The sequence below is a fragment of the Ctenocephalides felis genome, unplaced genomic scaffold (genome assembly GCF_003426905.1).
Source record: "Ctenocephalides felis isolate EL2017-DRISC unplaced genomic scaffold, ASM342690v1 CF-g0.4_SCAFFOLD_01886, whole genome shotgun sequence".
Classification (NCBI taxonomy): Eukaryota; Metazoa; Arthropoda; class Insecta; order Siphonaptera; family Pulicidae; genus Ctenocephalides; species Ctenocephalides felis.
The window spans coordinates 137,012,650-137,028,921 of NW_020538040.1; the positions used below are offsets into that span (position 1 = coordinate 137,012,650).

General features: G+C 29.5%; 1 protein-coding gene across 1 annotated transcript in view; it reads right to left on the bottom strand.

Moving 5' to 3' along the window:
• Positions 1-6,164: 6,164 nt before the first annotated feature.
• Positions 6,165-16,272, bottom strand: part of LOC113375974 — a 65,025-nt gene continuing 54,917 nt past the window's right edge. The window contains exons 2-6 of the mRNA XM_026615912.1: positions 11,388-11,497; positions 11,036-11,251; positions 8,827-8,960; positions 7,875-7,988; positions 6,165-7,605 (exon numbers count right to left, since the gene is read on the bottom strand). Of these exons, the coding sequence (XP_026471697.1) occupies positions 6,165-7,605; positions 7,875-7,988; positions 8,827-8,960; positions 11,036-11,251; positions 11,388-11,497 (2,015 nt within the window). The remainder of the gene's footprint in view (positions 7,606-7,874; positions 7,989-8,826; positions 8,961-11,035; positions 11,252-11,387; positions 11,498-16,272) is intronic.

The following is a 16,272-nucleotide window of genomic DNA, read 5'->3' on the forward strand; positions in this document are numbered from 1 at the left end:
AGTATAGTTTTAAAATGAATTTATTGTATAAAGAGCAAGATAAAACATAATTTTTACGTTTACGATCACGTAATTAGATAAATCGCTGATTTAATAGTGTTTTTAAAAACTAACCTGATGAAGCCATGTTGGGATTAATCTAAAAAGAATTTTTCACGCACGACACGATATGACAACGTAAAACCATAGAGATGTCAAATGTTGATAGAATAGACATACTGCTTCTATATGTTAAAATTTGACAGAAAGCGCTGTCTAACATCGAAGAATAAAATTAAAAGAAAAGCTTTTTTGGAAAAACAGATAAATAAAGTATATCGTATTATCACAGCGTAGTGTTTTGAAAAATCAACTAGTGGTGCATAGCATCGTGCCTTAAGGCAGATTGCTGGAACTTAATTAAAATTTTGAGTTTGATTTGAAAATTTTGATATTTTTTTTCAAAGCAATCGGGCTGCGTTAGCTACGAAGTCAAAATTGAAGCGCGTAAGCCCCGCATAGCAGTTAACGGATAAAACAGAATTAGCACCCATTATTAAAATCTCTATAAAATGCCTATATGATTTAATGTGCATATTTCTAATGATCATTTTTGGACCGCCAAATGTTTTTTTATTGGATTCTCGAAACGGCTGGACCTGCCTTTGCCAAAAACTAATCAGCGCGTCTCCCCATCAATACGAATCGAATGTTTTTTGAATTATTCAAATCGGCTGATCCTTGTTTAGGAAATTAAACTACGAAGCAATTTAATGATTTTTCAAATGTCAAAACCCTAGACAATATAACATGGCCAAAACTATCTGTTGATAAAAATTAGACATATGTACGTTTATATTAAAGACATACGTGCAAATTAATAATACTTATGCATAATATATTTAGTCGAATTTTATAGTTTAAAAGACTGCAGCATTGTAAGGCAATGTCAAAGTATGCTACCATTTCGTTAAATTAAAATTTTGCGGTAATAATTGATCTATAAATATCTTATTTTGTAAATCTAAATAGTATTTTGGAAGCTTAGTAACATGACATATTTCACAGTGTACCAGAGCCTTTAGATTTTTATAGATGGTCGTAAACTTGATGAATTGGATTTTCATCTGTAATTTATTTTATGTATAATCATTATAGAATACTTTTTAGCAATTCATATTATGATTAGAAAGAAAGATTAATTTAAGGATTAACTTTCTTTAGAGAAGAAACGTCTTTTTTATTACTGATCCGATGTTTGCGATGCCAACTTGCTAATGTTATATTTACCGCAATTTCCTACACGCGAGAATAAGTATTGCTACAAACTTACAAAAATCTTTGTGTTACATTATATTTTAAGAATTTTATAATTATCAAATTATTTTTGTAATTATATTTTTATAGTGAATATCAAGTGTTGAAAAGGATTCAAAGTGTATTCGTGTTTGATTGTTTGTTTATGTAAGTATAACCTCAACGACTAGGTTTTTATTTATCAATGACAGTAAGGGTCGTTAATATATTTTATGGCATGTATGTATATTTGTTTCCAACAAGAAAATGTTTGATAGAAAATGACTTTAAAACCATTCTTTATTATAGAACAATTGTGACCTTTCGTTCTATTTTAGATTTAGACTTTCATCGTTTACAATTCATCTCGTTACCGTTAATAATGGACCGTTTTGTGAATTTATAATTACCAATATTGATATTTTAGTTCTATTTTAACTATCTGGTCAGAAATTCCAGTCTCTTTAGTTATTATTCCAAAAATTATATAAAATCAAATAAGTTTTTATACAGGCATTCATATAATTATTGAAAAAAAAACTATTTTAGGTTTAATTTTTCATACGTTCAGTCTCTATAGTGGTCATCTTCAGTGCATCACATGTAAATAATTAACAAAACAATATCTACTAATGATGAATAAAAGAATGTTATCTTTATGAATCGAATTTATATATTTACAAACACATACGATGTATGTATTTATAAATATATATTTAGAAACATAACTCATAAATTTATTACTAAACAACAATGTATTTAACATTCCGAAGAAAAAGTTTGTTTTCATAAAAAAATCCGATTCGTTATTTTTATGTTTTCTCGACGTTTCAATCCATTCTGAATCGAATGAGACCAAATTTGGAAAAAGTATGTGCGTGTACATACGTGTATGTGAACAGATTTTTTGCTGTAAATCAACGATTTCTCAAAAATGATTGGACCGATTTCAAAAATTTAAAAGCCATTTGGTGTATCTCGATGACGACCATTGTTTGTCAGTTTTATGCGACGATCGGCCAAGCCGTTTCTTTATAAATAGCAGAAAAGTGAAAAATTTTTCGTCCACGTTTTAGCCCGCAATTCTGAATCAATTTTGAAAATTTAAAAACCATTCGAAAGATATTGTTTGGGAATCGACCTGATTGGTTTTTGGTAAAGATCGACTGGCCCATTTTCTTGTAATAAAGTGTTAAACATTTTTTTTCGACGATTTTTATATTTTTTTTGATGGTAGATACATAGTCTTATAGATCATACTAAAATAATATGGTCCTACTACAAGTCGTTTAATTTTAAAAATTCTATAAAGTTTGCAAAAATTAGTATCGTTTTTTTGGCATTTGTCGAAATTAGACAATTGCTCAAAAACGCCTGAACCGATTTCAGAAATTTAAAAGCCATTTGATGTATGTCAATCAGGACTATCGTTTGCCAAAAGTTTGCTTTGTGCGACGATCTGCCTAAATTTTGGCAAATTTGCCCAATATAAGATGAATCACAGTTCAAGTAGTTTATTTTGTAAAAGTTGTCTTTTCATTTTGTGGTAGGTGTCCTGTCTTTAATGCTCGTGTATATATCTTGTAATTGTAGTAAAGGTGAAACAAATATGTTAATGTTTATCTTTTATTTTACATATTTTATAGCTTTTATTTAATAAATCAGTTGACGAGTTTAAAAAAATTAGGGTTGAAACATCATTATTCTGCTACAATTTTGAATTTTCAAATTTATGCCGATACTTTTTTATTTCTTCTTAACAAATCTTTAAGGGGGTTGTTCTTTTTTTGTTTGTTTTTCTCGAAATGTATTTATCATAGAGACACGCGGTTTTTTTTAAACAAAAATTACAAAGTCATAGAATATTACGTGATTTTCTTCTTTTTTTGCGCCGTCATTTTTTAACCACGGGGTGCCAAAGTCGGTCTTGCAATATCCATCTCTTTTGCGGTGCCACAGATAAATCTGTTGCGCATCGCCCGAAAAAAAAGAAACTACGTTGAAGAAGAAGTTTGAATCCAGTCCCCCTACCAAAATAAAAAAAAAAAGCAAGAAGGAAAAAAATGGCAACTATTTAGAAAAAAAAGTGTCAAAAAAAGGCCTTTTTTTGGGGCGAGAAGCTTCGCAAAATTTTTTTGCGTAATGTTATCAAGTTGTTTGAGGTAGGAGGACTCGGTATTGCAGTGGTGAACAAATTAAAAAAAAATGCAAGTCGATCCGACTTGTAGTTTTTTTTTAATTTGTGGCACCGCATTGAAAAAAGTCAATTTGAAAAAAACGTATTTAAAGTTTTTAATATAATGTACTAAATACACCATTTAATTTAATGTACTAAATACACCATGGTGTTCAAAGATGCTGACACATTAAAAAGGTCATGTGCATGAGGTATTATAATGAAAAGAGGCAGCTGGCATATAATAGCTCACGTGATAAAAAAACGCTTTCAGAGGATCATACATATAGAGATAAATATATCTATAACTTCGTCAAAAAATAGATATTGAGATGATCTTTTTTTTAAAAATAATTCTAAGGTTTTTTGCTTTCATAATATCAAAAAATCTCAAAACCGAAACAAAGAAAAATAAAAAAGAACAACCCCCTTAAATATTTACAGAATTCGAGAGATCGCTGGCTTTAGATTATAGCGCTTTAGATGCTGCATCAATATTTTGTAGGATATTACAATGAAAAACCAATAACAAGTAAGTGTAGTTTGCAAACTTCTTCTTATGGGAAATAGTTTCATTTTAGACTTCCACAAAACAAACTTGTAAAGCAAAAATGGCATCAGTCCTGCATATGCAGTAGGCTGAAATATTTTTAATGTTATTGAAATTGATGATTAACCATTGTTATTAGATTTAAATCATGATAAAATATTCCATCTTTTTATGCTATGTCCAAAAGAATTCCGATAAAGTTTAAATTGTTATATATACAAAAATGAATTTATTTCTTCACATCATATTATCAAAACTAAAGATTTGCAAATGCAGATTCATCGCAAGCTCTTTATCTCATAAAAGATATAACAAAATACTTTCGCAAAGCGGCGGCATTTCCTTTCATTTTAACTATTCGGCATTCGGCCGAATATTAAAAAAGGTGACGAATGTGCGAAATACCGAATAGTTACCGAATATTCGATACAAGCCTTAACACTTAATGATTAACTCTCTTTAGACTTTAAGGAGAACTTAAAAAAATATAAAATGTTGTATCCAAGTGAAATAAAATTCATGTACAATGTCAAAATATATCTTTGAGTTTTCTCGCCCGGGGCCCCCTTGGGTCACGTTAATTCTAAAGAAATAGCTTGGCCGTTTTTTACAAAACACTTACCAACGCTAGTGGTTATAAGGCTTCATTAAATGACTTTTAAATTTTCAAAAACTGATTCAGTCGTTTTTAATAAAACGTCGACAAAAACTAAAAAAATGGCAAATTTTTCTAAATTTGATCTCAAACTATTGAGAGTGGCTTGAAACGTCGCATAATATTCTTTTAAGATTAAATGGTAAAATTGTTGGAGAATTCGTATCACTTTCATAAATTTAATATAAGAAAAACTACTAAGAATGGAAAGGTTAAGTCTTATGTACAAACTTTGGTAATATATTTCAGATTCTTTTGATTTAAAAATTTCGTTTTATTTTACAAATATAAGCCGTCTAGCTTTCGTTGTGCAATCGTGAAAGTTTCGGTCTTGCAACCAATTCAGTAAAGTCCGAATTATGTTATCAAGCTATAGTGATAAGCGTTTTTACTTTAAAATATAGCTTAAAATAATAAGCTTCAGCAAAATAACTTTTGCTGGAACATATCACAATATTTTTTATATTAATCAAAATCAGTAGGGCTTATGTTACTGTTGGATTGCCTTGTAATAGGGCTCGTAAAAAATAAATATATCACAACCGTAGAATTTGTCTTTTAATAGTGTTTGTAAATAATAATAAATCAGAAATGAATATTGTTTGAAATAAGAATAGCTATTCATATATATATATATATTTGAGATCATATAATTTTATAAACACTGTTCAAATATTTTATTCATATTTATCGGATGTATTTTAAAAATTATAGAAGATTTTAGTGAAAACATAAGCCTTAATATTTCTTATATCAATATCGTTTCCGATTTTTACATGCAATGTGCTGCGAGACTGTATGATATTAAATAGTATTCTTAATTCAATTATGTCATATATATTCAATTTTTCAGTTAATATAAGTTAGATATTATATCTGTAATGATCTAACTGTATATCATACATAATATGTATTACATATAACTGTCATATTATAAATAAACTCATATGAGCTAAAAAATTAAACTGCGGCCCAGACTTGAAATAAAAATATAGCATTATGTAAAAAAAAACACTCGGGTTAATATTTAATCTTTATGAACAAAATCGTGTAGAGCTGTACAATTTGGATTTTCTGTTTACATGTTTATATCAATTTCTAATATTCACAAATACTCATAATTTTAACATTTTTGGTATTGCAATATAATATATATCATTCTATTGCACAAACATAGAAACCATTAAGACGTTCTCAAAAATCTATTAACCGAGATCGAAACACATTATCGATTCAATTTTTGGAGTTATTTTATCATTACTCTGCTTCATGTTTTAATTTTTTTTTACATTTGTCGAATTTTGAATTAAGAGCTTTATTTCCTGCATCTCATTTCAAGACAGTTAGATTTTTGATAACATCTATTTGATTAATTTATGTTACTTTAAAACATAATAATGTAATTCGCCCAGAAGAAATGATCTTACGGGAATGGATCTATTATTATTACAAATATATAAAAATAAAATGTATTCAATTATAAAATATTAGCTTATGTCTACTAAACATCATTGGTAAGCTGATCTATCGATGGGAGTGCGCAGAAAGTGTATATTTGAAGCGCTTGGCTCTGAGTAATATGTTTGTCCACGGTAACTTTGTCCATTTCTATCAGAATATACTGCAGATTGTAGTTTAGGAACAAATCCACTTGGAGAATTCCTCAATGGCGCAAGATTTGGTAAAGTAGGATTTAAGGCATCATTCAGAGTGACGTCGTATTCATTTTCATTTATATCTGCAAAATTTTGTCTAATATGTGGTCTATCTTCTGAAGGTTTACCAGCTTTCAAGGAATCACTTAAATATTCTTGTTGTTGATATACTATTGGCTCTACTGGTTGTTTACGTCGATGTTGTTCATCTTTTGATTTACGTTGAAAGTTTTTTTCATAATATCCAGTTGTTGTTTCAATATTATCTGCTTCGTAATCGACCGGCGACTGTGATTCAATTTTGACTTTTCTTCCAATTGGTTGCAATCCTCTTGGCAAATATGGACTGCCGCCCCTACTAGGTAAAAATGGCCTTTTGACAACTCGTAATAAAGGTCTCGTTGATTTTGGTGGTAAAACTGGCTCCCGCCTTGAATTTGTGGTTAAATTCGTTAGTCGTTTTGGTTGTGGTTCAACTGCCTCGTAATCTTCATCATCGTAATACTCATCATCTGATACATCTAGGGGTTGGGCAGTGCTGCTGGATACCGGCCGGCGCAATTCGTGACGCGGTCTCGATTCCACGGGATCCCTTTGTACTTGCTTATATCCATAATCGTATGAGTCTAAAACTGGTCTCCGATGTCTGTCAATTTGGGCAGGGCGTCTCAACGACTTTACTGGTCCTGGTCTGTCATCAAAGCTCGGTTGTTTAGCCAAAGGACGTTCAGTAACTACTGGAGGTGGCGGTGTATGCACCTTTTTCTGGGGAACTTTTGCTTGAGTTTCAGTCTTAATACGTGGCGGAACAACTACTTCTTCTTCCTCCTCATAGTCACTATATTCAGCATCTGATTGTGTTGGTGAGGCATCAGATGTATTTGGTTTATAGTCATATTTATCCCGTATATTCAGAGGCACCGGTCGCCGAATCTTTGGAGGCATACGCGGTCTATCGTAAACCGATGATGTTTTGGATTTCTGGGATGGCTGAACTAAGGTTTCCTGTGGTGCTTGTGGGGTGGGCTGTTTTCTTCCTTGTGCTCTGGATCCTGGTCTCCTGCGCGGCGTGTAACCTCTGGGTCTGTCGTAAGGTTTGCTCCTAGGATTATCATAATCATCGTAGTCACGGCGATAATCATATCTGTCATCATAGTCGTCATACTGAGCTGGAAGTCGCGATGGATTGTGAAGTGGTCTTTTCCGTCTTCGACCAATATCTCGTTGTTGATCATCATAAATATCACTATCCGAATAATCGTCATCGTAGTAATAGTCATACGGCTGTGGACGTCTAAAATTAGAAATTCAAATCAGAATTCACAATATACAAGGTTTATAGATTTTAGTAGTAGTAATAATATGAAGGAAAAAGTTTTGAAAACAGATGAAAACAGTCTTCAAATATATTCTAAAATCAGCATCTACATCTGTTCCACAACTATATATCTATTCTTATACATAAGCTAGACTCTCAATTCGATAAATTATTATTTAATATAATAAAAATAAGAATCTATCCTATCTTTGAAAATAAAATTTTCTTATAATAAATACCTCCACCTTAGCGGTCTTCGCCTTCGACTAGTTGGTCTTGGAGCAGGTTGCGTTGCAGGAGCCGGAGTAGTTGTCGTCGTTGTAGATGTTGTGGTTGTTGCCTTATACAACGCATCATTTCTTAAATAGATTAATGCAATTTTTAAACTTTTAGTATGCAAAAATAGTTTTTACACAAAGCCTTTATTATTTGAGTTAATTTAATTAGTTATAATTTCTGTTAATTCAAAGAGGAAACTAATTTGACAGCGCTATGATTTTTTATTTTACATTAGTATATTACGATTGAAGCAATTTTTAATCTTGTATATTAGGATAATTGTAATTGATGTTGTGTTCAAAAAGGGATACAAAAATGTATTTTATGTAGATACATACTTTTAAAATATTAGTTTCTTATTTTTAAAGTTTTATGTAAAGTATGTAGATACTTAAAGTTTGTTTTATTCACAATTATGTATAATTGATAAACTTCATTCATTCTTTGAAGTATTATTGGCAAATTTATTGATAACATTTTTTTATAATGTTCAAATTGCATAACTAATTATTTCAAATGGTGAGCTAGTATTTCGCAATTTGACATTTAATATGAGTATTGTATTTACCAATATATACGATTTAATATGCGTATTGTATATACCATTGTATCGTGTTTACCAATATATTTACCATATATATACCATATATATATATATATATATATATATATATATATATATCTATATACACACGCACACACTATATATATATGACATATATATATATATATATATATATATATATATATATGTCATATATATATATGACTTATTGTTCATATTTTTCATTGTGATAATTCAATTTTAGTGCAGTCAAAAGAGATTCTTATAAATTCAGTAACTGCAGCTATTTACTTATAAGAACATTAATTATCCGTTAGGTATATATTATAAATTAAGAACGATAGAGAATTTACCTGCCCCAATATTTGTGTGAATTAGCACAGTCTACTTCTGAAGCAAAATGACATATGAATGTTTTTTGGTCAAATGCTGTGAAATTTGCACATAGAAAGTCGTAACGCGTTCCATACAGGCAGTGGTGGTATAGCTGAAATTAAAAATAAATGTTTATATATATATATATATATATATATATATATGAGTAAGTTCTTCAAGGGCAATACATCAAATAAAAGGCAAAGATTTAGAAGTTAATTAAGTGAATTAAGAAATAATGGAAAGAGCATGGAAAAAATTTTGAAAATTGAAAAAAATTGTTTTAGGTATAACTTAGCGACAAATGAATGAGTTTTATTCATTCATTTGTTCGCTAAATTACATCTAAAAAACATTTTTAAAATTTTTGAAAATTTCTCCATGCTATTTCCATACAAAACTTTGATTGAATTGCGCTCTATCTAAACGTTAATATTAAGAGCTAAAACTTTCAGAGAATTGTTTTTTATGTATTTGGAACCATTTGAGCCCCTGGGAGTAAGGAAATTCGAAAATAACCATTTTAAGGACCACCCTAATATATATATATATATATATATATATATATATATATATATACAATGGTGAAAAAGAATCGCTACATACAGAAAGTGATTTAATAAGTGAATTTAATAAATTATAATGTAACTAATTTTTATTGAACGTTCCTATTATTGTAATAGACATATATATATAGGTGCACAAAATGGTAATGATTTTTGTTTCTTGCATTTTCGAAGGGAACCGAAATAAACATGAGAACCGATTTTTTTATTTTAGCGTTCCGGCAAAAAAAAAATTAGCTCAACACCACTGTATGTATATATATATATATATATATATAAATAATAAATAATTTATATCGACCATCCACTTACTATGAAAATAAGTAAACACACCCAAGGAATGCAAACAAATCGTGATCGATCACTGGAACGAGTAAAATATTACTTGATATTATCAATTACTAAACTGGGTCAATAATTCTGTCCGTAGTTTCAAAAAATCATACATTAATATATTTTATTTATTTGTTTATATGTTTTAAGGGTTTGATTACAATAGAAAGATATATTGTACACTTGAATATCTGATCTTTTTTCCTCTTCCATAGGATAATTATAGAGTGGTTTATTTTTTGTGTTTCTTTTTTGCTTCTTTTAAGCACAAAACAACAATTTGGAAAATTATTTAGATTGTTTCATCGTTAACAGTTACTGAACGGACCACACACAACTCATATTACAAGATTTTTTTAATCATTATCAATAGAAATGGGGCTCGCTCGTAGGTAAGTGACTAGAACGACTGGACCTGGATCAGGGGTCCCGGGTTCGATACCCATTTCGAGCATCCAGTTGTCAGGCAGCAGTGACAACGATTTTCACTTGGAAATATAGATATCAATATGTTTCCCTAAAAAGCCCTAATACGGCATTGCTGCACCAATAAAAAGTCATCACTATTACAATAATTGTAATAATAAAAAATCAGCACATAGAGATGAGACAACTGTTTGGGTTGCCCATCTATAATAAAACAAACATAGTTTGTAAGAAATTCATCACGACAGCTCATAAAACCCGTAAGTTCTGATCGTTGTTGAAATAAATTAAAAATAATCTATAGAAATGTATAATGATAAAAATAATCGCTTCCAAATAACTGAAAATTAAAATAACAAATTAGAATTATCAATAACTTAACTCCGAGTGATAAATGTTGAAGAGTCGACACACTGTATGTCTAGGTTAATTGTAGAAGATATGTTGGCAGAGCCCATGGCTGAAGTTTGTTTACATTATTTTGAATTGTCAAATAGTCTATAAATCACCACTTTGATGCAAGAGTGAGTCGCTACCAGAAAATCGTCTTTGCACAACTACTGATTAGAAAATACGATCACGAAGGCAGATTTGATAGGTGAGACTTGGCCGATGGCCGATTTCTTGCGACTAGACTTCTTGAGTATAAAATCCATAATAAAGACTGAAATTGATGTTGTCACGTATGATCTCCTGATGTCTTTAAAGAGTCATTGGCAACATTTATTCATTTTTAGTCCAAGTCTCATAAATAGAACATATAATCTTTAACAATTTATATAGCAGTTGTAGATTGATATACATTATAAACGTATACATTTCATATTTGAACAATAATTTTATTTATTGATTTATTATTTACCTGACATTTATATGCGACGCTAGCATAAAATCCGTCGTGAAGGCCATTACATTTAAATGAGATCTGTTCACTGGGAGGAGTTGTCACCAGGAATGGATAATCAGTCAGATTATAACCATTTAACTCACGTGGAAGATTTGGATCCCAGATATAATCAATTTGTGGAATACCTGTAAGTGGCGGCTTCGTCGAACTTGATGGTGCAACTGTTGTTTGCTGTTATAGAAATACATTTTTTAACATTTTGAAGAACGCCAAAACATTTTTTTAAATTAAATGATGATTGTGTTTATAAAGACTATTCGAAGAAATATATTGCAAGCTATGTTATAAGTAAATGATTGGAATTTACCTCATCATTTTCAGCATCTGTAGAAATTTCGGTTGTTGTTGTAGTGGTGGTCGTTGTAGATTTTATAAAACTTTTGGCTGTTGTGCATGAGTGTAGACAAGTGATTAATACTGAAAGAGAAAAAAATAATTCATAATCTTATCATAATTGATGATAGCCCGCAAAAATCTATCTTAATATTGTTTTTTGTTGTAAAATATTTGCATTTTCTTTTAACTCGATATATTGATTTTCTCCCTTTCAAACAGATACAAAAGTTTTGTTTTCTAAGTGAATCTTTAATTTAAAAAGAATTACCATAAGAAAAATTACATGCATGTTTGTGATGTCCATTAAATTTTATAGTATTTAACGGATTTTTGGCAGTGACTGCACAGATTTAAAAAAAATGCCATTTGATGATTGATTTTGCGCAACGACCGGCCAAGCCGTTTCTTTGTAATTAGCAAAAAAGTCATAAACTGTCGTCTACGTTTTAGCCAAAAATCCTGAAGCGATTTTAGAAAATCAAAAACTGTTTGAAAGATATTTGCGAAAAGTTCTGATTAGTTTTTGGTAAAGACCTGTCTTGGAATTTTTTTTAGTAATTTGAATAAAACTTTGTATAATGATAGAGTTCTTGGTCTTAATCTAAAGTATTGGAGACAAGCGGTTTAACTAAAAAAATAAATAATGTTTGGATTAATCGGCCGCACTTTCAATAAATACTCTATGCAATTTATAAACCATTTGTCGAAAATAAATAACATGTTTGTAAACTTTGTGCAAAATTGAATAATCTGCCATAGTTATTTACAATAATGTTGGTATACTTATAAATTACTCATAAATTAATATACTCGTATTGGTTTCTTATTAGGACAACTCGGAAAGTTCACGTAGCTTACCTTAGGCAAAATTGCCGCTTAAACTTGTTTTTTATTAATAACAATATTAACTTCTTCTTCTCTAAAGATTCACAAATCCTTAAGAGGGTTGTTCTTTTTTTATTTTTTTCTATTTCGGTTTTGAGATTTTTTGACTTTATGAAAGCTAAAAACCTTAGAATTATTTTAAAAAAAAATTATCTCAATATCTATTTTTTTGACGAAGTTATAGATATATATATCTCTATACGTATGATCCTCTGAAAGCGTTTTTTTTCGTGGCTATTGTATGCCAGCTGCCTCATGCACATGACCTTTTTAATGTGTCAGCATCTTTGAACACCATGGTGTATTTCGTACATTAAATTAAATGGTATATTTAGTACATTATATTAAAAACTTTAAATACGTTTTTCTCAAATTGACTTTTTTCAATGCGGTGCCACAAATTAAAAAAAAAACTACAAGTCGGATCGACTTGCATTTTTTTTTTAATTTGTTCACTACTGCAATACCTAGTTCCCCTACCTCAAACAACTTGATAACATTACGCAAAACAATTTTGCGAATCTTCTCGTCCCAAAAAAAGGCCTTTTTTGACACTTTTTTTTTAAAATAGCTGCCATTTTTTTTCCTTCTTGCTTTTTTTTTCACTTTGGTAGGGGGAATGGATTAAAACTTTTTTTTCAACGTAGTTTCTTTATTTTTGTTTCGGGCGTTGCACAATGGATTTATCTGTGGCACCGCAAAAGAGATCGATTTTGCAAGACCGACTTTGGCGCCCCCTGGTTAAAAAATGACGGCGCGAAAAAAAAGAAGAAAATTGCGTAATATTCTATGATTTTGTAATTTTTGTTTAAAAAAAACGCATATCTCTATGATAAATACATTTCGAGAAAAACAAAAACAAATACCTTGCATTTTTTGTAAAAAAAAGAACAACCCCCTTAATTTGTTTTAGCTGCTATTGTTGATATGAATAACACAAGGTTTTATTATACATTATTCTGTATATATAGTATTCTGTATTATATTGCTTTTTATAGTATATATTTGTTTAATAAATAAAAACACAAATAGTTGATAATTGAAAGTTAAATCAAAATAATTGATTTAGAAAATATTATATGCAAGTCCATGATATCCATTAAAATTTTTGCATATTATAATTGATTTTTCTCTGTTTTTCTAAACTTTAAATTTATCATTGAAAATATTATTAATTTCTCTCAATTTATATATAACTCTTGATTGAAAGCATTTAAATAAATAATATTAATTCCTTTCTCGTGACGTTAAAGACCTGTGTGGAAATATAACCTTCATTACAATCACTTGGGACCAGTTATTGGTACTTCCGCGTTTAACATAGGTTCGAAATACAGAAACAAGTGGGATCGGCATGGGCAAATTATTGCATTTTTAAATAATATAAATAATTAATAAATATCATTACAATATTATAACATTCGAACAAACATTCGAAACCCCACTTTCTTCAAAAAAAAAGTTAAGAATGAACCTTACTCGTCCGTTGCATATTCCCATTATTAATTGCAAAATCGCTCTATTGCAATTAAAATTAATGTTTGTACGTTTCAAAAATTGTTGAAACTTATCTATTTATACGCAAACTTATTGAAAGTATCAAAATCTTTATTTTGAAAGACAAAAATAAACCAATCATAACAGTACCCATTGCATATATTTTTATTTTTTCAAATATTAACTATGATACTGACTATTCTAGATTCTAATTTTTTAATAATGTAATGGAAGTTAAATAGAAATTTTTCACTTATAGAACTTTTTAATTATGAAAATTAATCCTATTATTGATTTGATTATTTTTTTCCTTAAATTTTAATTTTTGTTAAACATTTTGTTTCAATCTGCTATTAAAACATCTAGTAGTAATAGATAATTTTGATTAAAATACAATTACCATTGAAACGCCGGGCATATGATAGCAATACAAGATTAAAAACAAAAATTCATAAAAATATGTAGAATCAAACACAAAAAAAATTCAAATAACTAAAAATATAAAATAAAAAATAAAAATTCAAATAACTAAAAATATAAAATGTTATTGAAATTGAAATGATTAAAAACATAATAATTAAATAAGATAATAATAATAACAAAATGATAATAATAATTGAAGTAAAAAAAAAGATTTATATATAAATCAAATATTATCAAATACTATTAACTTTCCGTAGAGTACCTAAGTTATAGTAAAGGAAAAAAAATCGAAAATGAATTTTTTTTAATATCTTTACGTTTCAGTGTTTTCTGAACATTTTGGGATACCTTACAAAAAATATATAGCATATGTGTATGTGCTATGTTTTGGATACAATTTTTCGTCCACGATATCGGGACCATGGATCAACCGATTTGAATGATTCAAAAAACATTCGATTGGTATTGACAGGAAACATGTTGATTAGTATTTGGCAAAGGCAGGTCCACCCTTTTCGGGGATATAGAGCAAAAAGTGCAAAAACAATCAGTTTTTGAGAGAAAAGCACATCTGATTAGAATGATTCACAAAACATCGTATCGATTAAGTGAACAATTGATTACATTTTGTGAAGGTAGGTCCAGCGGTTTCGGAGCTAAAAGTTCAAAGAATAGCAGTTTTTGAGAGAACTGCGCATTCGATTAGAGTGATTCAAAATGCATATAGCTTGCGTCGACTAGGTTTTGATTACTTTGTTTTCGTTCTGGTAGATTTTTTTTATAATTTATTAAATTATTTTTTGAACAACAATCAGAACCCAATAGTCCCATAAGCTGTTCTGCTGATTTGACTGAATTCTAGTCTGTTTGACAGATGGCAACCCAATCAGTTGTCACATCTCTATATGATATATTATTATTACAATTTCTGTAATAGGGCGAATATTTGTATTGGTGCAGCAATGCCGGGTGAAGGACTATTTTCACTTGAAAACATATTACTATCTATATTTCCAAGTGAAAATAGTTGTCAATGCTGCCTGACAACAGGCTGCTCGAAGTGGGTACCTACGGGCAAGCCCAAGTTTTTGTAGATGAACATAGATAAAAGTCGTCGTCCAAAGATAAGCACTTATATTAGATCTACCGAATACGATGATGAATTTTACAGCATTTATAATAATTATTTTAAATATCTAAAACAATTGTTATTACACATTGATAAATTTATATTGATGATTGATTATTTTTATTTTGCGAATCGAACATTGAATTATCGAAATGGGATGCCTCCTGGTGAACGGACAGGCGAATAGACCGAGCGAATAAATCGAATTACTCTTTGAGTATGGAACCCTGCAAACAATCACTGAGTCCAGTTAATTTATTTAATGCATTAATATCCGCAATGGCTCATAGCATGTTCGTAAATTTTCGATGTCGCAATAAGAAAGTTGTTATGCAGTAATGCGGTCAATTCACAAAGATGTAAATATGACACGTGAAATAACCTGTGTGACGAAACCATTTTGCATATGTATGATTTTTCAATCTCGGTGGCGATTTATGGTAAATTTCAATTCTTCAATTGATGTATCAATTTGTTGGAATAATTTGAATAGATTAACATCTAATATATTCATCCAAATTTCAAATGACCTTTGAAGAACGTTTCTATCATACGAAAAGAAAAAAATATGAAGCGTATTTTTGCATAAGCCATGTCTCTTATCCTTCAACTTGCTTATTGTAACATGATTTGCTCGGAATACATAAAGTGCCATAATATTAATAATCAATTTATGCGCCAAAATTGTAAGAAGACCTGTATTAATTTCTCAAAGGAGTTTGTACTTACCGGAAAATCTGATTTCCGAATTTTATGCTTTCTCGATATTTCTGATTTCCGAATTTTATGCTTTCTCGATATTTCAAGTCATTTTAAGTCACTTGACACCAAAATTGAAAACAATATGTATGTGTGTTTGTGCATCTATTTCTATAATTTTAAAAACATTTGATGAAGCTGGATAAGAACTCTCGATGATTGA